Source organism: Eurytemora carolleeae, unplaced genomic scaffold (assembly GCF_000591075.1).
Source record: "Eurytemora carolleeae unplaced genomic scaffold, Eaff_2.0 scaffold800, whole genome shotgun sequence".
NCBI classification, from domain to species: Eukaryota; Metazoa; Arthropoda; class Copepoda; order Calanoida; family Temoridae; genus Eurytemora; species Eurytemora carolleeae.
In genome coordinates this window covers 18,413-40,452 of record NW_019396687.1, presented here as the reverse complement: position 1 = coordinate 40,452, position 22,040 = coordinate 18,413, and the positions used below count along the sequence as shown (strand labels likewise).

Below are 22,040 nucleotides of genomic sequence, written 5' to 3'. Positions count from 1 at the left end.
TATTAATCAAGCTCTAAAATTTAAGTATATGTATTTTTCAAAAACCATTAGAGTAGGAGGTACAATGTTTTTAATGAGCTGGACTTGAAAAGTTTTACTAGAGACATGCAGTACACTCCTCTATCTCAACTCGATAAGGGCCTTAATTAATGGGGGGGGGAGGGGAAACTTTTTTTTATATGATTGCTGAATATTAGAGAATACTGGTCAAAACAACACAGCTGTTCATTTAAAGATGCAGGTAAGTTTTTTTCAATTAAAAGGATTGTTTGTGAATAGTTAAAAAGGGGACACAACTAAGTTTTGATTCATTTTGGGAAACCATTTTTTTACTGGCTAACAAGAGGCTTATACCTTACGGTAACATCTCATAGAAATAAAAGTTGCACCATTTCATAATTAAATCATGCGGTACACTTGTATGTAAACACTTCCTCCCATAGTCCTCACTAGATGTTTTTTAATGAAACAAAAAATATATCAGTTTTGGATGCAATCCTTAAGTCAAAATGTCCCTGCTTTAATATTAATTTTATTTTAACTAAATAAGATACAGTTTACCACAAACGATGAGACTTTACAGGACAGGGAAAGGCTGAATTTGCATGCAACTAAGAGACTGTAGAACAAGGTTTCCATAAATTCTGAAAAGTAATCTCTGAAGTCTATTCCTTTGTGGGTAAAATTGTAGATAAAATGGGTAATTGCAAGAACGTACTCATGACATATGATCGTTTGAAATTAACATCTTATGAAAACGTAAATTATAGAATTTTGATATTGTTTGATTCATTTTCGGAATTTTTTTATTTTGCAATCTGTTATAATATAGCCTGGATAATAACCGTATATATAAGTGACCAATCACGATAAATCCTGCATTTCTATAAAAATTATGATACTGTTTATAAGGGAGAAAATATGCAGAAAATTGGCCAAATTGAGAATAGTTTCAGTCTATAATTCAGGGACTTAATCATTTTCCAAAATTTTAAAGTTTAAATTTTTCTTAATGTTAATACTATAAATTTGTCCATAATGATTCATAATTTGAACCCGGAAATTTAAAAATCAATAATATCCATTTTCTATGAAAATAAAAAGAGAAATTACCAATTTTTTTGTGGCAATAAAGATGAATTTTATTAAAATATATCGTTGTTAAGAAAATCGAGGGTTTTCTGATTTGTGCACTGGGTTAGAACGCAAGGAGTTATACCAGCAAGAAGGCCTGGTACCATTTGCAAGTAAGTTGTATAGTGACCGGGTGTATTTACAGTAGTGTATAATTTATCTGATAGCCCAGCCTTGACAGTACACAACATTTGTGTGATCATTACGGACAGTGATTTTTTTATCTTTCTCTATAAACTCCAGTGTACACTATACGCTTCGCACTAATGACGTCAATTTCCTCTCTAAAGCAATACATTTTCATCTAGAAAAACAAGGACATCTCTGTCATCATTGAACAGACAAAGTTGGAAGTTTAGTCCTGAAAATCGAACCGGGACAGTCAACATGCAGACAACTTTTGAATTGGATACCTTTTATCCGGATCGCTTGATCTGAATATCCAGTTTTTAATTCTCTAGTTGATCCTCTCTTTTGGATATCCCTTCTGGGTTCGAACCAACGAGAGTTCTCAGTGATTGTGCACAAAATTGTCCAGCTTATGATTGGCTGTTCAATTTATGCAAATAACGCTCTGATTGGTTAGATTTTACACACTTTCCTGGATAATAAAAGTAAAAATTTTATAAATATGTAGATTAACAAAAAGATTAGATCAAGCATTGATCTCAATACCCACAATTATAAAGTTTTCGTCTTAGTCCATTTAATAATGTTTACCTTCATTGTTGAAAAATTTACTGAAAGAACTTTCAGCTTAAAAAGGAAAAAAAGATGGAAAATGAACGATGATTCAGCAAAAGAACGATTTACAATTTTTACTGAAATTCCAAAAAAAAAATAAAGATATTGATAAAAATATAGGTTTAAATTACTTATAAACATATCTGTATGATAAAATTTAAACTATTTTTTAGAATCAAGATTTAGGAGAAAAATTAATTTCAGTTGATGCAGTTTACGCAATGGCGCATAGTCTTCATAATCTGATCTTAGAACAATGTTGCCCCAGCTTTAATCCTTCCACAGATAGAGCCAGAGTGCTAAAGGTATTAAGAGCCAGGGTGCTACAGGTATTAACTGACAGGGTGCTACAGGTATCAACAAAGTAAAAAATGTATGCAGGACGCCGGGGGATGCGTAAATTTTACTATGCATGTACAAAAGCCGACTTTATCTTGAGAACATATCTATTTTTTAGGCCGGACTTGAATTAGGGGAAAAAAATGGCAAATGAAAAAAAATTTAATTCTAATTTGTAAAATTATTGTTATTTTAAAATTTGAAATATCAGAGGATAACAAAATTCAGGCAAATGTTTAGTCGCGGTTCAAACATGGAGTTCTGATTGAAAACATTTAATTACTAAATCTGAGGTCAAATGCAAAGAATTTAAGCCGCGTCTTAAATTTGAGACGCGGCTCAAACATGGTTGGTGACACTTGAAATTGTGTTTAGTGTTTTGAGCTCAATTGGAACCAGTTTTTAAAAGTTCAGCGATGTGTATTAAATTCTTTAAATTCTGCCTCTGATGTTCAATTTACTTTAGTATAGCGTAACCCTTGTATTTGAAGGAATGTTTGGCTGCTGGTGAATTTAGAATATGTGGCAAGATATCTCCTGTTCCTACTGGAAAACTTCTTCTAGATTATATCAGAAATGTTTCATTTACAAGTAAGTGACCAAAGATTAACAACAACATAGATAGAACACTAGATGTCGTCTTTTCGTTGACAATAACCCTGAGGAAGAAGCCCAAAGGAGTTTCGCCCAGGCAGAGTTGAATTACAATACAGAGAGAGAGCCCAGATCTGCCTGCGCTGAACTCCCTCGGGCAATTGCCTCAGGGTTATTGTAAGCAAAAACTCCATATATCTTGAAAAGACGACATTCAGTGTTCTATCTGTGTTATTATTAATCTATGGTAGTGCCATTTAAAGCTTTATTTCAAGTGATCTTCCATTAAAAAAAGTGTTTGCTTTATATAGCAAAAATATTAACTTTTTGTCTCCTTCAAGCTATTATTCAGAAAAAAAAGTACAAAACCTTTTTTATTCAATTTTGTTTTGCTTCTTCTCTTCTCAATTAGACTTCTTACTTTTACCTTCTACCTCTGTAAACTGGTCGGAAGGTTTACCTACTCCTGTTGTAAACTAGACAGAAGGTTTACCTTTTCCTTCTATAAACTAGACGGAAGGTTTACCTTCTCCTTCTGTAAACTGGACGGAGGTTTACCTTCTCCTTCTGTAAACTAGACGGAAGGTTTACCTTTTCCTTCTGTAAACTAGACGGAAGGTTTACCTTCTCCTTCTGTAAACAAGACGGAAGGTTTAGCTTCTCCTTCTGTAAACTAGACGGAAGGTTTACCTTCTCCTTCTGTAAGCTGGACGGAAGGTTTACCTATTCCTTCTGTAAACTAGACAGAAGGTTTACCTTCTCCTTCTATAAACTGGACGGAAGGTTTACCTACTCCTTCTGTAAACTAGACGGAAGGTTTACCTTTTCCTTCTGTAAACTAGACGGAAGGTGTACCTTCTCTTCCTGTAAACTGGACGGAAGGTTTACCTTCTCCTTCTGCAAACTTGACGGAAGGTTTACCTTCTCCTTCTGTAAACTAGACGGAAGGTTTACCTTCTCCTTCTGTAAACTAGACGGAAGGTTTACCTTCTCCTTCTGTAAGCTGGACGGAAGGTTTACCTTTTCCTTCTGTAAACTAGACGGAAGGTGTACCTTCTCTTCCTGTAAACTGGACGGAAGGTTTACCTTCTCCTTCTGCAAACTTGACGGAAGGTTTACCTTCTCCTTCTGTAAACTAGACGGAAGGTTTACCTTCTCCTTCTGTAAACAAGACGGAAGGTTTAGCTTCTCCTTCTGTAAACTAGACGGAAGGTTTACCTTCTCCTTCTGTAAACTGGACGGAAGGTTTACCTTCTCCTTCTGTAAACTGGACGGAAGGTTTACCTTCTCCTTCTGTAAACACGACGGAAGGTTTACCTTCTCCAACTGTAAACTAGACGGAAGGTTTACCTTCTCCTTCTGTAAACTAGACGGAAGGTTTACCTTCTCCTTCTGTAAACTAGATGGAAGGTTTACCTTCACCTTCTGTAAACTGGACTGAAGGTTTACCTTCTACCTCTGTAAACTATACGGAAGGTTTACCTTCTCCTTCTGTAAACTGGACGGAAGGTTTACCTTCTCCTTCTGTAAACTAGACGGAAGGTTTACCTTCTACTTCTGTAAACTGGACGGAAGGTTTACCTTCTACTTCTGTAAACTGGACGGAAGGTTTACCTTCTCCTTCTGTAAACTAGACGGTAGGTTTACCTTCTCCTTCTGTAAACTGGAAGGAAGGTTTACCTTCTCCTTCTGTAAACTGGACGGAAGGAGAAGGTATAATTCTTGTGTCTTTGTGACCTGGTAGATAATTCTATTCTGTTATTCATTAAAGATTCAAATCATTAGTGTTCTTCTTAATAGCTATAAAATTAAGGGAGTTATTTTTTAAATATGTCTGAATTCAAACTTACATTTAATTTACTCTGTTTGACATGTTGGCTGTTCATTCACTTTAACGTTTAATTGTTCTATTGTTTATAGGTTACAAGGTTCTGATATCGGGGATATAAAGTTTAACAATATATTTCCTATTGATCAGGTGTTCAAGGCTCAGATATCGGGGATATAAAGTTTAACAATATATTTCCTATTGTTCAGATGTTCAAGGCTCAGACATCGGGGATGTAAAGTGTATTTCCTATTGTTCAGGTGTTCAAGGCTCAGATATGGGGGATGTAAAGTGTATTTCCTATTGCTCAGGTGTTCAAGGCTCAGATATCGGGGATGTAAAGTGTATTTCCTATTGTTCAGGTGTTCAAGGCTCAGATATCGGGGAGGTAAAATGTATTTCCTATTGTTCAGGTGCTCAAGGCTCAGATATCTGTGATGTAAAGTTTAACAATATATTTCCTATTGTTCAGGTGTTCAAGGTTCAGATATCGGGGATGTAAAGTTTAACAATATATTTCTTATTGTTCAGGTGTTCAAGACTCATATATTGGGGATATAAAGTTTACTAATATGTTTCCTATTGTTCAGGTGTTCAAGACTCATATATTGAGGATATAAAGTTTAACAATATATTTCCTATTGTTCAGGTGTTCAAGGCTCAGATATTGGGGATATAAAGTTTAACAATATATTTCCTATTGTTCAGGTGTTCAAGACTCATATATTGGGGATATAAAGTTTAACAATATATTTCCTAGGTGTTCAAGGTTCTGATATCGGAGATATAAAGTTTAACAATAAATTTCCTATTGTTCAGGTGTACAAGGTTCTGATATCGGAGATATAAAGTTTAACAATAAATTTCCTATTGTTCAGGTGTTCAAGGTTCTGATATCGGAGATGTAAAATTTAACAAGGATGGGGATGGAATTGGCAGATATTCAGTTTATCAATATCAACATATACAAAATGGTTCAACAGGTTTAATTAACAATAAATACAGCGTTATATTCGTATGTCACACTGAACAGAAGTATTTCCATAGATAAATAAATAAACATAGATGGCTCATGTACGCAAAATCACCAAGAATTGTACAGTCTGCGAACTCATACTTCTAGGGGTCAAAGTGTACTTCAATGATAAGCGGGGTGGTTTGGTGTTTTAATGGATTTCATAATAGAGTGTAAAATAAATCGTGGAATGGAACTATTTGAACAACAATATTTCACTGAGCAATATATTATATTGACGAGAACTGAGGAAGGACATGAGAAGGACTAAACTAACTTAAATTTCTCTCTACAGAACTTATGTACACCACAAGTACTCAATGACATAAGAACAGCCAATGTTCACAATCGACCTAGTTAATCTATATAATAGGAATATCTTTAAAACATCTCTGTACATTCATATCTTTCAAGATGAAAAATGTCGTCTTATGCACAATCTATCTTTATCTATGGGTATTTCTGGTACAACTTTGTGACTTCTTTGCTTCTTTTGTTGATTTTGCGCAAAAATATGAGAAAAACAAAATTATCTGGTTAAAAACTATAAATTTAAAATATGTTTGTTCTTCTAAAAAGCTCATCAAAAATTAGAGTTATAAAGTAAAGTTTAAAATTTCAATCTAACTTGCACTTTACTTAAGTTTGACGTATAATGTACACTGTACAAGGTGTCCCACATCATATTGGATCGTACATAGCATTAATTTATATTTTCGGGACTAAACAGAAAATTTTAAAGGTTAATTAAAATTGTAGACTATTCACAACAGAAAGGAATTGAGTCTTTGCCACAAACTCTGCTTTTCTAAATCCTATATTTTTGGATTCCAATGTCGTAGAACTTAGATATTTCAAACTATAATTTCTGTTAGATCAAATAATGTAAGTTTAAAATATCAAAGATTTACGACATTGGGTTCGAAAGATATAAAGATTATAAATTCAGAGTTTGTGGCAAAGACTCAATTCCTTTGAATGTAGAAAATGGATCCATGAGTTTTATATTTTTGCGTTAACACTGTGATATGGAACCCTCGGTATGTGGGTGTGTTTATGTCATCGAGAGCAGGAAGTAACTTTTAAATAAAGGAAAAAAGGTTTTAAATACAAAAAGAGACTGTTCATAATTTTTTGAAGGATTTACCTTTTTAATGTTTTTTTTATAAAAACACTTTAGACTGTGTAGACTGTTGATTAAAATACCGAGGACATAAATAAATTTAAAGGAACTGTAAGCTTATTTACAAGTTCCCCTTAATTATTTTTTCATCGATTACAGAGATATATATGTGTTACTTTATCGAACCCCGCTTGTATATTCAGCTGCACTTTCCCGTGTGCACTAAGTACATCACGAACTCAACACAGCGTACACTGGAAGTGGCACCGAAATACAAGCAGGTTTAGATATGTACTCGCCAGACATGCAAATGATTTAAGGGTACCGTTATAAATCGAGTATTGCCTTGTTTACCTGGAGGTTCACTTGAAATTAAGCTTACAGACCTTTGAAGGATAAATGTTGATAAGATATCTTTAATTAAATGACTAAAGATGAATATATCAAAATTGATTAAACACATTAGATAGAAAATTTTTTTTGTTTTCAGATGATAATTTATTTATAAATGAAATGAATATAAAGTTGATCATAAATCTGCTGAAAAATAATCCCGGAAAAGGAGTGAATAATGATAAAAATATGCAATTTACCCCTAATCTTATTCATAACAAACAGAGAAGATTCATATATTTTTCTTTTGGAGAAATCAATTTTTTTCTTCAGAAAATACTGATTTTAATATTAATTTAATTATTTTTCATGATTAATTAATGGTTTTTTTTAAACTTAGAGTTTAGGGATTTGTAAAGCAATAAATTTTATTTATTCATATATTTAAAAGAATTGTTATCCCGCATTTTACTCGCAATTCCTTAATGGAAGGATAAATGTTATTTATTTCTTATGGTGAAAATAATAGAAACAACTCTTCTAGATAGGTTTCTCTTTTTTTCTTTATTTAGCGTAAAATACTTGATTCTTTTCTTAAGTATATAAATGACAATATATACCTTCAGTTATTAATTAAAGAAATTACGACATTTATTATGTTAACCGCTTAAATTTCACTTGAAGGGAATCGTTTATTTGGTATATTTTTGCCTTAAATAGTCTGTATTCGTATTGTGCAGTGTACAGCTTGCTCTAGCTAGTGAAAAGTCGGCCCGGTACATGAAATGAATGTGACGTCACTAATAAGTTTTGAAAATGTTTTGTTTAGGAAAATGGGATTATGTGTGGTTGGGGGAGTTCGGTGAAGTTACAAACTACCACTGGGAACCCCTTCAAGAAAATGGTATGTCACGCTGGATTAGGGTCAATTTGAATTCGAACCGGACCGACCCCTTGTACCGGCCATAGAGACGTACGGCACCCACTGCAATAGAAATGCGAAAGTATCTTTTTGGAGAAGAAAAACACAATTGAAAATTATCAGTTTTCAAAAATAAGAATACTGATATCTAATCCATACTTGATCAGACCAAAATTTAAGAGTACCAATTGTGAATCGGACATTGCCATCTTTGCGTAGAGGGTCAAATTACGCTTACAGTTTTCAAGACGCATTAAAAACAAGCAACTGTTTAACTTCTGAAATGTTCTTGTCATTGTCACGGCTTTAAAAATAAATAAAAAAATTGTTCTTCACTTCAAAGTCGACCCAGTCATACAAATTTTAGGAGATACTAGTTCCAAAACTAGCGCTAATCTGCAAAGTTTAAAAATGGCTAAAACTATATATTGAAACAATAAATGTCATTTTTTAACTAATAAAAAGGTGTGAAAATTAGTTTTTGATGATTCTTTGATGATTTTTTGATAAGGTAAAATATAAACAAAATAGAAAATAAAAACAAACTGTTCTTTTATAATTTAAAAATCATTACAGCATTGATAAATCAAAATATTAATATATCATTTGTTCTTACAATATAGATTTAACCAGAAAATTTGAAAATTTGAAAATTTGAACAGATAAAATGTGCAGTGGAAACTTAAATTCTAGAAATAATTTAGAAGTTTGTTTTCAGTGATTTATTTTGTAAGTTATGAAAGTGAGTTTTGTTTTAAATTGTGGATAATACTCAAAAACGGGAAAGTGGGTTTTGTCTCGAAAACGCGACAATGATTAAAATTCAGGATATGTTCGAAAATGGAAAACCTGGCATTGTCTTGAAAACGGTCAAGAGATTGAATATAGAAAGAACTCCTATTGTAATTTTGATTTAAAAAAAAGGTTTAAAATCAGAAATTATTGTCCTCGTCATGTTTAAAAAAATGTTGGTTAAAGTTTGTATTATTGACTTTTACTCTGGATATGGGTCGGGATCCCAAAAACCCAGTCTTTCAATTTGTGCCATTTCTTGGGCCAAGTGTTAGTTTTGAAACTAATGTCCCCTGAATTTAATATTTTCATAGCTGACTTGATATCTAACCGTGGGCACGCAACATTTCAACATTTCAATATTTTAATATTTTAGTTTTATAAATAAATATTTTTGAATAAACACACATCTATTGATCCTTTGTTATTGCTGTAATATTGCAGTACACTAAATAATAATTTTTTACAGTGCCCCCAGTATTCCGGACTAGTTTAAGTCAAGATCTATATTTTGGTCTAGAGAACTCAAAATGGAACTTTATACCGTCCAACACATCAGACGGTAAACTTTAATAAAAATTAATTTTACAAATTACTTCTTAAAAACTAAAAGTTCTAAAATGTCTATTGTCTGGGGCTACAAAAATTGAAAGTGAGTTAGACAAGTAAAATTAAAGGACAAGGCATTGTGACACTTTAAATTCAATTTGTAATCAATGAATTCTGGGGATTTCTGCCCCTGTTCTATTTTCCTTAGTGAATAAATTGACGAGTAAAACGAAAAAGAATTTTCCGCAACTTATGAAAATTTTTGCTAAAATCAAAATGAATTTTCTTTTTTTATCAAATGTGCTAAGTGTAAAAAGAAAAGTAAAGAGAAATAAAATGAGCAATGAATTTCCTTAAGAAATGTATCTATTTATTGAGGCCAATGTTTAAATATATGTAGTTGTAAATCGTTTATTACAATTTTAAGTTTAAAAATGTAATTTTTTCAGAATTGAATTCGTCTCCTATCCCAGAATCTGTCTGTAGTCGACCATGTCCGCTTGGGATGATAAAAAACTATGAGGTACTATCTATCTATTAGCTATTATCTGATTCACATCTTCGCTTATCTTAATGTTATCCCATTCGTACGTTATCTGATCAATACAAGGATTCAAACATTATACGATCCATGTGTTATCCAATCCATGTTATCCGATCCATAGATTATCTGATCCATACATTATCCAATCTATATGTTATCCAATCCATAGTTTATCCAATCCATATGTTATCCAATCCATCAGTCATCCAATTCATTTTCTTTAATCTTATTCGTCCATACTCTTAGCTTAGCCAAAAACAGGAAAACTGAATAGAATATCTCATTCATTTGTGATTAAATTCATTTGCTATAAGTTGTAAATTTGTAAATTTGATCCGTTTGTTTCTTGATCCATATGTTGTCTTATCCATAAAGCTTAGGGATTAGAGTTTTGTTTAGAATCCTTGCTGCTGGAGCTGTGTACTATGTAGAGAGGATTCAATTCAACTAAGAGAAGATAGATGCTACAAATGTCCCCAAGGTGTGTACTATGAACTGTTAACTGTGTACTGTGTACTTTGTACTGTGTACTGTGGACTGTGGACTGTGAACTGTGCACTGTGTACTGTGCACTGTGTACTGTGTACTGTGGACTATGAACTGTGTACTGTGAACTGTGTACTGTGTACTGTGTACTGTGAACTGTGAACTGTGTACTGTGTACTGTGTACTGTGTACTGTGTACTTTGTACTGTGTACTGTACACAAGGTAAATACAAACTGTTAAGAAGTGATAGCACCAAGAAGAGTGGAGTAGAAACTGTTTACATTCTTTTCTGACACATTAAAGTTTAAAACTAAAATTTTGACAAAAACTGTTAGTGAGAAGTATTTACTCAGACCTCGCCCTTGAAACCGTTCTTGCAATTGTATTGTTTACAATAACTGAGATTACTCAATACGTCGCATACATGTATTTGATTACTAGGCTTTCATAGCGCTTTACACTCCTTTCTAGTTAAAATTTAGCTGCTAACTGTTGAATTCAAACTGACATTTTCTTTATCAACCGTATCTCGCGGAATTTATAATTAAAAAGTAATCAACGTTTTTTCCATGGAAAATTTGTCATACCATCCTGGGGTCAAGTGAGTTTCCATTCACGTGGATTTAACGGTTCTGTCACTTTTCCAGAAAGCTGTGACTTTCGATCACAATTTGACCCATTAAACATAATTTGTTAGCCTTTTTTCTTAAATACTTTTTTGTTGGCATATGCATTCTGAATGAAAATGTATAAAATAAACAAATCCGTAAAGTAAATGATTATTGAATTAAAGACCAAAACACGTTTGATTTCAAATAGAAGAAACCGAATATTGCTCACTCTGGTTAGTCTGGTGTGCATTACAAGACATAATCAAAACTAATTTTAAACAGTGTTTATTCCTTCCTTATGTTTCTGTTTATTTATAAGGTTATGTGGCAGACCAGTTTAAGAGTTCCTGTATCCAGCTTGAAGCAATGTCGATATCTTGGAAAAATCCCTGGTTTTTCTTTCCTCTCCTCTTCTCTCTAGGAAACTTCAATAGTTCATAGTTTGTTGAGAAAAATCTTACTTTTTACATTTCTTTTCTTTTGTCAAATGTTAATGAATTTACTGATAGGAAATCTTTTTAGTTTTCAAACGAGCTGTATTGAAAATACATCATTCATTGTTAGAATTTCAAAAGTATAGTTATTGCATTTTGAAGATTTTTTTCGAAAAGAGTTGCTGCATTTCACAAAATTCATAAACACATTCTTTAGGATTCATTTGAGACATATAAAACTTTTTAGATATCTTTAAATCCTGAGTTTGAGAGCAAAGTCGACGTTCAAAATCGTACTTTTGAGTGGATACGTTTTCAGAATTGTTTTCTTTTTAATTATTTAATAACGATGACAAAAAATGTAACCAAATTCTACAGTAAAATAATTAATTGGTAAGGAAAGGTTGAGAAAATAAAAATTAACTCTTATCATAGAAAATAAGTAATCTTATTCAAGTATTAGTTTATATAATCTCTCTTTAATCACAAAGATTTTCTGCAGTTTTTCTGGAATTTTCAATAAAAAGACGACATTTGAAGAATTTGAAAAAATCTGCGAACAAATTCATGGAAAATAAGAAATTCAAAATAATGATGAAATAGGAAATGATTATAATTAATTCTATCTTCGATTTATTGACAAATTTCTTTTGAGAAATATGTTCCTAAACATCGAACTAGTTTACTATATAATTTTTACTATATTTTTCGTCGTCGTTATTTGATAATTAAAAAAAACGATTCTGAAAACGTAACCACTCAAATTCATGATTTTGAACGTCGACTTTGAGCTTAGACTCAGTAGTTTTACATCGTGGAAACGTTTTATTTGTCTCAAAAGAATTTGTCCACAACACTGCATACTCAGATTAACTACCTTGCATAGCCGGTCTGTCCCTTTAAAGCTCAAAAATTTAATGTTACAATTTCCCTAAATTTTTTCATAAACCTCATAATATTTTAATAACGAGGAACTCAACCCCTTATTTACCATCTTCAGCAATCAACATCATGAAATTGTAGACAATCACACCTCGTAAAAGATCAATTATTGCTATAGATCAGCCATTTTTTACGATCTGTCAACAAACGATTTTAAGAATTAATAAAGTGCTTAGTCCTAGTTGTGGCTTAGAAAATAGAAATATTTCAAACAAACTTCAATTTCTATTTTTAAATTCAAAGGAATTGAGTTTTATCCACAAAGTGAAATGTTCTAATCCCTAAATCTTTGCAACCCGATGGTGAAAACCTTTGATATTTCAAACTACGACTATTTGATCTAAAAGAATTTATAGTTTTAAATATCTAAGATCTACGACATGTGGTCGCAAAGATAACGGGATTAGAAAATCAGATGTTGTGACAAAAGCTCAATCCCTTAGGCATCGGTTTAGTTTTAATCATCCTATTCAAACTTTTTAAAACCATTTTGCAGGTGTTTTTAAAACTAAATTGTCAATGTTTTGGGAAAAAATTCAGAAGACAATTAAAACCAATTATTATCTACCAACAAGACACGTCGGTTCAGCCGTTTCTAAGAAGAAAAAATCAAGAGAAACATAAACTATTTAATTTTTCGGAGTAGTTGGAATTATTCTCACACTGGAGGTCGTCTTTGTGTTTATAGTGTACAGAAGAACAACAGTTATCATGGCATCAGGTATTGATTGGATTCAGTTATTCATTGGAATCAGTTATTCATTGGAATCTGTTATTCATTGGAGTCAAGTATTCATTGGTTTCAGGTCTTAATTAGATTCAGTTATTTAGTGGATTCAGTTATTCATTGGAGTCAAGTATTCATTGGTTTCAGGTCTTAATTAGATTCAGTTATTTATTAGATTCAGTTATTCATTGGAGTCAAGTATTCATTGGTTTCAGGTCTTAATTAGATTCAGTTATTTATTAGATTCAGTTATTCATTAGATTCGTTAAGGTATTCGTTAAGATTGAGCTAGGTATTCATTGGATTCAGATATAATCATAAATGTACTTTGTTCAGGCCGGGAACTCTGTTTTGTTTTGTTGTTCGGTATCCTACTTTCCTACACAGTTCCTTTTGTTCTACTTTTGGAACAATCAAAAATATCCTGTGCACTTCTAAGGTTAGTATTCCTTATTCAGTAATCCGGCTTCAAATAATTCGGTACCTTTAAAACCTTACTTTCTGGCCAGTAATGTGAAAGGAACGGGAAAGGAAAATGGATTTTTAGTTCGCAAAGTGTTTAATTCTGACCATTTTCCCATTTTTTAAGCACTAAATGCTCAAGTCATTTTTATAGAGAAACCGCAAATGAAAAGAAACATTTTTTAAAAGAAAACAAATATAAATCTCTAATTAATACTTGATCAGACAAAACGGTTTTGGAGGATTACTTAAAATCACAATTAGAATTATTCTTATCGTGTTACAAAACACACGTTAAAAAAGTATATAATTTTGGTTGATTTCTAAATGTTATATGCTGTTTCCATTTTCTTTTCTTTATCTCTATGCACATTTGAAGATCGTTGAATATTACAATAAAGTAAATATATGAAAGAAATCAGAGAATATATTACAGAATATATTTGGTGAGAATCAATATGTTGCATTCAGATATTGCAGTTTTCCGCTTAAACCAAATATGGAGAAATACAAATGCATTTCGTACCAAATGCAGGGAATATTTTTATATTAATCATGAAAAAGTGTTCTTTTTAAATTAAAATTAAAACGAAAGATGCTTCTAAAATTCACAGGTCTAGAGCTACAAAAAACGTATAAGTGAGTATGTGAGATAATATCACAGGCCAATGCGTTGTGACAGTTCGTGCAAAATTGCATAGCATATGCAATGTATGTAGATAATATATGCATAGCATATAGGTAGCGGCAAAACTCTGTTACTCACGAATGCCGCAAGAAATTATAAGAAGAGAGAGATTAGTATATATTTTAGGGTTAGGTTAGGTTTAGGCACTTTCTGGGCCGCGCCCTGCGGCTAGGACAGGCTAGGGGGCTAAGCGCCTTGGCCATCGTCCGCCAAAGTATGTAATTCATAAAAGGAACATACTCAGTACAAATCAAGGTTATAATGCAAGGAAAGTTATTTCAGAGGTGTACACATCTTTTGTACTACAGTCTCTGGGCGGTAATGTAAACAGATGACGGATATCGTAGCCTGACATGGGATCCATTTTTAAGATACAGAATCAATGAAATATTCTGGTCATAGGAAGCTTGTTTACAAATTCCGCCCAGAGAGAACGGTTTTCAATATGTACACAGAGTATACGCAACTGCAATTAACTTGGCTTGAATTATAACCTTGGTACAACCCTGCTGTAGACATATAGTTTGTTAGACATTTTCTAACTGTGATTTAGCTGCGACTTTTCATCTAGCTATCCTAGGAAATAGCAGTTATATTATCGCACGAGAATGTTTAACAAACTGGATTATAATCTTTGATCTCGGTATAAAACTTCCAGGATGTAGGATAAATGAAAATAAAACAAAACGGGGTTTTATTCCAAATTGAAAACAGCTATAGACAGATGATGATTTTCAGAATATTACAATCGCACCACACTATTACATAAAATTCTTTACTATTTGTAGAGGGGGTCTGGGGGTTTGCTTGAATATCTGCTACTCTGCTATCTTCACAAAAACTAGCAGAATATCCAGGTACATTTTTTCTATCCCGGCTCAAATCCACTTTATCATCCAGTCTCATGCTACTTTTTCTATCCCGGCTCAAATCCACTTTATCATCCAGTCTCATGCTATCATCCGTCATATCTTTCTCCTCCTCTCATTCTACCCCGTAATCTTACATCCCCCCGGGTAGCAGACTATCCAATTTAAAAGTCAGATGGTCTCACTAAATTGTAATTTTTCCAGGATTTTCAACCACAAGGATCAATGCAAGCTGAAATGGATTTCTCCCATGTCACAGATTTGTATTTGCTCAGGTGATAAAGATTGTCCCACTTATTATAACAATTGGTAATGAACAATTGTTTCGGATCCTTAAAAGCTATCACATGTCAACATTACAGAAACAATTATCACATAATTCTCCTAGCCCTGGCATTTCCAAAAAGTGGTCTGCGTTTTTTGTGCTTTCAATATTACCGGAGATATAAAGAGTTTGGTTCAGATTTCAATTTTGTTAAATAAAAGCAAAATTGTCGAAATCTGAACGAAATTCTTCATATCTCGGGCAATATTGAAAGCACAAAAAAGGCAGACCACATTTTGGAAATGGCAGGACAAGGGAAATTTTGTGATTATTATCTCTAGAAATTTACTTCTAAAATTAGGTTGACAAATAAACGCAGCAAATTATATCAAAAATCAAGACGACATTCAAGTCGTCCTGCATACTGTCATGTTTCGTGGGACACCCTGTAGCTGCCATGTTATATCATTTTATAAGTTGAAAAAAAAAGATTTTTGTTAAATTTCCATTTTGGAATTTTAGAAATTCATTTTACGGGATAATTTTGTTAAAATTTACCTTAAAATCTAATACTACAGTCTCTTTGATATATTTCTGGTACACGATACATTACTTTTAGATTTACCCTTTTAATACAGGGTGGCCCACATTAAATTGGATTAAAAAGGTAGACATTTATCAGATAGGTAGATATTTATCAGATAGGAAGATATTAATTAGATAGGGAGATATTTATTAGATAGGAAGATATGTATTAGATAGGTATATATTTATTAGGTAGGAAAATATTTATTAGATAGGTAGATATTCATTTGGTAGGAAGATATTAATTAGAAAGGAAAATATTTATTAGATAGGAATATATTTATTAGATAGGAAGATATTTATTAGATAGGAAGATATTAACCAGATAGGCAGATATTTATTAGGTAGGAAGATATTTATTAGGTAGGAAAATATTTCTAAGATAGGTAGATATTTATTAGGTAGGAAGATATTAATTAGATAGGAAGATATTTATAAGATAGGAAGATATTTATTAGATAGGAAGATATTTATTAGATAGGTAGATATTTATTAGATAGGAAGACATTTGTTAGATAGGAAGATATTTGTTAGGTAGGAAGATATTAATTAGATAGGAAGATATTTATTAGATAGGAAGATATTTATTAGATAGGAAAATATGTATTAGATAGGTATATATATATATTAGGTAGGAAAATATTTATTAGAGAGGAAGATATTTATTAGATAGGTAGATATTTATTTGGTAGGAAGATATTAATTAGATAGGAAGATATTTATTAGATAGGAAGATATTTATTAGATAGGAAGATATTTATTAGATAGGAAGATATTTATTAGATAGGGAGATATTTATTAGATAGGAAGATATTTATTAGATAGGATGATATTTATTAGATAGGTAGAAATTTATTGGGTAGAGAGATATATATTAGATAGGTAAATATTTATCAGATAGATATATATTTATTAGATTGGGAGATATTTGTTATGCAGAGAGATATTTATTTGAAAGTTAGATAATTATCACATAGGGAGATACTCATTATATAGGGAGATATGTATTACCCAAGTAACAATTTTGCGTAAAATCCGCGGAAATTCCCAGGAATCGTTCCTGGGAATCCGCGGAAATTCTCATAACTCTATCCAAGGAATTTCTTGTAACCAATTCCAGGGAATTTCTTGTTACCAATTCTGCATAAAAATCAGAGAAAATGTCGACAAAATTCGTGGAAATTCTTAGGAATTGCCGGAGAAAAGTTCTTCAGAACCAATTCCTGGGAATTTCCTGGGAACTATTCCCAAGATTTTCTCAAGAGTTCCTCAGGAAAACCTTGAAATATTCTCAGCATATTCCTGAGAAAATTCACTAACCAGGACTTAGGCCCAATTGTAGTGAATAACTTAACAACTATATTGCCCCTCCAACTTTTTAGAAGTAAAACCATCTTCTTAAGTCAGAATGTTATAGTCGTTTTTGATCTTACTGAAGTTGTCATGTATTTTGTTTATTATTGTCAAGAAACAAAAAAAAAATTTTAAATCTACAAATATTTTTAAAAAAAGATGATTCTAAAGTAGATTATTATTTTTTAACAAAAAGGATGCAAAGAAAAAAAGATTTTGTTAGGGCAGTGCATAATAGAAGAGAACCTCAGAGACACCTATTGGAGAAAAACGAAACGCAAAATCTTTTTTTCTTTCTGTATCAGTTTTGCGCGAAAAAACAACAATTTGCGCAATCATTCGCAAAAGTCCTTTTGCGCAAAATTGCCCGATTCCGCTTTTGCGAAACTCAAGTTTTGCGCAATTCCGCAATTTCGCAAAAATCAAACGGTTGGTGACGGTGTGTGTTTCTTAGAATTCAATTCTGGAAAAATCTTGTTTTGGAATGTCTTCCTATTGGTCACTTTTACATAATTGACCAATGACAGTTAAGAAGAGTTCAAATCTCACAATTTTCTCGACAATTTTAGTTTTGGACATGCATATTTCCTAAAAGTGGATTCTTCAGGCATTGGTTACTTTCTTGCATTATTTTATATGAGATTAAAAAGATTTAAGAAATTTGATTAAAAAATTTAAGAACATAATTCATTCTTGATTAGGCAAAGCTTTTAAGTGTCATTTGAAATTATTTAATAGGATTAAAATATTGCCAAGTTTCACACTCTCTAATTTCTATTTTATTAATTTTGGTCCCTTAATTTAAACTTTTTGTAACTGGAAGTATAACCAATTGAGTGTAGTATAATCGTTATCATACTCGTATGTTAATATTTTTTATGTATGGAATAAATCTTCAGCTGTTTAATTCTAAGCTTAGAATATCAATTTTTGACAATTTGTCTAAAAAGTTACATTTTGCGTAAAACTTGCGATTTTGCGCAAAACTAAAATTTCGTTTCATGTGCAACTTTCGCAAAAAAATATTTCTGGTTTTGCGCAACTTGTGCTAAACTGCGCAAAACTCATTGCGTTTCATGCGCAAAAATAGCGCAAAAGTTTGCAACAAAATGTGCGCGAAAATAGCGCAAATTTTGCGCAAAAGATTTAGCCGTTTCGTGGAAACGCTATTCTGGAGAAAAATTCCAAAGAAATTCTCAGGAATTTCTCGAAACTTTTTCTCTTATTTAATTCCCCTAAAAATCCGTAAACTTGGTGACCAAGTCCTAAGAACTTCTCAGGAATTTCCAGAGAAGTAATCAGGAGAAATTCTCAGAATTTTCTTTTATTATAATTCCGGAGAAATTCCCAGGAATTTCTCTAAACTAATTCTCTTAATAAATTCCCCTAAAAATCCGTAAACTTGGTGACCAAGTCCTAAGAACTTCTCAGGAATTTCCAGAGAAGTAATCAGGAGAAATTCTCAGAATTTTCTTTTATTATAATTCCGGAGAAATTCCCAGGAATTTCTCTAAACTAATTCTCTTAATAAATTCCCCTAAAAATCCGTAAACATGGTGACCCGGTCCATTACTTTTTTACACTTTGTTCAACAAATTAATGTTAAAAAATTTACAAGACTACAGTTTTCTGAAAGCGAAAAGAGGCAGTACTCTAAATTAAAAAGCGACCGAGTGCTGCGGCTGTATTTTACTAAGAGCTTGGCATTGTGTGTATGTATAAACTTGAGCTGGGTTTTCATTATTTAATACATTTCAAATTTTCATCCCAAACGGAGTTAACCAGAAAGGAACTAAGAATTTGAGAAATTTTTTTCCAGTTTTAGTCACGTGATAATGGAAAGGAAAATTTCAAGATTCTATTCCAGAAAGCAAAGGAAAATTCCAGTTTGCATATTTAAATCAGAAAACTTTCCAGCTATCTAATGTAAGCTGGAACATTTTTGGCAAAGAACCAGTTTTTTTTCAAGTGCAATTTATTTTTTTTCCAATATTTGTCTTTTCAGGCTTGATCATGATTCAGTTGATTGGAGTAGTAACCTGGATTATCATTGATCCACCTAATCATGAGATCCATTATATCTACCCACCTGGGGACTATCCCAGGTATATAATCCATTATATCTACCCACCTGGGGACTATCCCAGGTATATAATCCATTATATCTACCCACCTGGGGACTATCCCAGGTATATAATCCACTATATCTACTCACCTGGGGACTATCCCAGGTATATAATACATTATATCTACCCACCTGGGGACTATCCCAGGTATATAATCCATTATATCTACCCACCTGGGGACTATCCCAGGTATATAATCCATTATATCTACCCACCTGGGGACTATCCCAGTATATAATCCACTATATCTACTCACCTGGGGACTATCCCAGGTATATAATACATTATATCTACCCACCTGGGGACTATCCCAGGTATATAATCCAATATATCTACCCAGCTGAGGACTATTCCAGGTCTATAATCCATTTTATCTACGCACTTGGGGACTATCCCAGGTATATAATCCATTATATCTACCCACCTGTGAACTATTGCAGGTATATAATCTACTATGTATATACCCACCTGGGGACTAATCAAGGTATATATCTACTATATACCTACCTGGGGACCATCCCAGGTATATAATCCGCTATAACTGTCCACCTGGAGACTTCCCAGGTATATACTCTACCATATGTACCCACCTGGAGACTTCCCAGGTATATAATCCACTATATTTGCCCACCTGGAGACTTCCCAGGAATATAATTTACTATATCTACCCACCTGGAGACTTCCTATATACATAATCCACTATATCTACCCATCTGGAGACTTCCCAGGTATATAATCTACTATATGTACCCACCTGGAGACTTTCCAGGTATATACTCTTTTCTATATCTACCCACCTGGAGACTTCCCAGGTATATAATTTACTATATCTACCCACCTGGAGACTTCCTATATACATAATCCACTATATCTACCCATCTGGAGACTTCCCAGGTATATAATTCACTATATCTACCCACCTGGAGACTTCCCAGGTATATAATTCACTATATCTACCCACCTGGAGACTTACAAGGTATATAATTCACTAAATCTACCCACCTGGAGACTTCCCAGGTATATAATTCACTATATCTACCCACCTGGAGACTTACAAGATATATAATTCACTATATCTACCCACCTGGGAACTTCTGAGGTATATAATTCTCTATATCTACCCACCTGGAGACTTCCCAGGTATATAATCCACTATATCTACCCGCCTTAGTATCGTTGAACAAAACTCTTGAGTTTCCTTTCTGGGGTCTTAACATTTGTGTAGATTTTGATTTAATAGATTCGAAAAATATGGAGAATGAAGAAACTAAATAAAATAATATTTCATAACAAAAATATTGATATCCACAAAGCTGGCTAACCCCATTTGTGAAACCTAGGTTCTTAAACAGGTTTTTTAACGTTACCTTGTCTTAAGTTTCGGGCTCAGGGACTATTATAATGGACAAATCTAAAGGTAATTTGTATTGTACATTCTGCATGAAGGTAAAAACATATTGTAACATTGTTTTACAATGTAAATATAAAAATATCAAAGTGACTCCAGGTAGGAATTATCCCAGCATTCAAAGAGCAGGGTACTTAACCCAATAACCCCCCTATATACGCCCCTGAGTACCCTTTGAATGGTCAAACATGACAATCTCTGTTTCTTTGTTTATCGAAAGAAACACTTGCATCTGTTAAACACTTTGGTACGTTTTTTACGCACAATTATAAGAAATAAAGAGTTATTTGTTACAAATTAGAAAATCAAAACGATTTTGTTCTTCTCAATAGCTTTTCAATTAAAGGATATTTGATTGGAAACATATACGATTTCAATCTTACGTACAATTTACTTTAGTTTGACGTGTTTGCAAATGAAGGTTCTCTTAAAATTACAAATACAATCTCTTTAAGATCGTCTGATCATCGATCATCGATCTGAATTTTTTTTTCAGAAAACTTCATTTTTAAAATGTACACGGATGCTTATTTGCACAAATTCTAAGTGATTCAATTTTCGCAAAGTTAAGTTGTACTGTAATTTCACTCTCTGTTAAAAAAATGCCAAGTCACAACTTTCTTTTCAGTTCAGTAGAAAGAACTTACTCAGATTAAATATTTTCAAGTAAAAGAGAAAAATTTTGCAAAGAGATGGATTGTTAGAAGTCGACATAAAACAGAGAATATTCAAGACTTTCTTTAATTGAAAATTAAAAACTTTATATGAATTATCTTTGTAATGAAGCACTTTCTTCTGACATGCTTTTGCCCACAAAAAATGGGACTTCAGAGACGACTGTACGGAATGCATACTGTCCGTTCCTTGTATTCAGAGACGACTGTACGGAATGCATACTGTCCGTTCCTTGTAATCATCTTTCCCTGTAACTGGATTATTTCTTTGCCAAATTATTTAACAAGTCATTAAAAGACAATTTTTAAAGCAGAAGACATAATTCAACCTGAAAAGGAATTGAGTCTTTGGAACAAAATCAAATCTTCAAACCTCAATATCTTCAGAACTCGATGTTGTAAACCTTTGATATTTCAAACTCAGATTATTTGATCTAACAGAATTCATAGTTTGAAATATCTAAGGCCTGCAACATTCGGTTCCAAAGATAT

At 32.5% G+C, this 22,040-nt stretch overlaps 1 protein-coding gene across 3 annotated transcripts in view; it reads left to right on the top strand.

The window, feature by feature from the left end:
- LOC111707388 (metabotropic glutamate receptor 6) overlaps positions 1–22,040 on the top strand; it is a 63,122-nt gene that overhangs the window by 31,069 nt on the left and 10,013 nt on the right. For all 3 annotated transcript variants that reach the window (XM_023480489.1, XM_023480491.1, XM_023480490.1), the window contains 15 exons: positions 198–241; positions 1,167–1,247; positions 2,083–2,183; positions 2,709–2,808; positions 5,518–5,622; positions 7,940–8,014; positions 9,294–9,386; positions 9,823–9,896; positions 10,317–10,398; positions 11,335–11,436; positions 13,038–13,112; positions 13,455–13,557; positions 15,057–15,125; positions 15,342–15,412; positions 19,346–19,445. In XM_023480489.1, the coding sequence (XP_023336257.1) occupies positions 198–241; positions 1,167–1,247; positions 2,083–2,183; positions 2,709–2,808; positions 5,518–5,622; positions 7,940–8,014; positions 9,294–9,386; positions 9,823–9,896; positions 10,317–10,398; positions 11,335–11,436; positions 13,038–13,112; positions 13,455–13,557; positions 15,057–15,125; positions 15,342–15,412; positions 19,346–19,445 (1,275 nt within the window). The remainder of the gene's footprint in view (positions 1–197; positions 242–1,166; positions 1,248–2,082; positions 2,184–2,708; positions 2,809–5,517; positions 5,623–7,939; positions 8,015–9,293; positions 9,387–9,822; positions 9,897–10,316; positions 10,399–11,334; positions 11,437–13,037; positions 13,113–13,454; positions 13,558–15,056; positions 15,126–15,341; positions 15,413–19,345; positions 19,446–22,040) is intronic.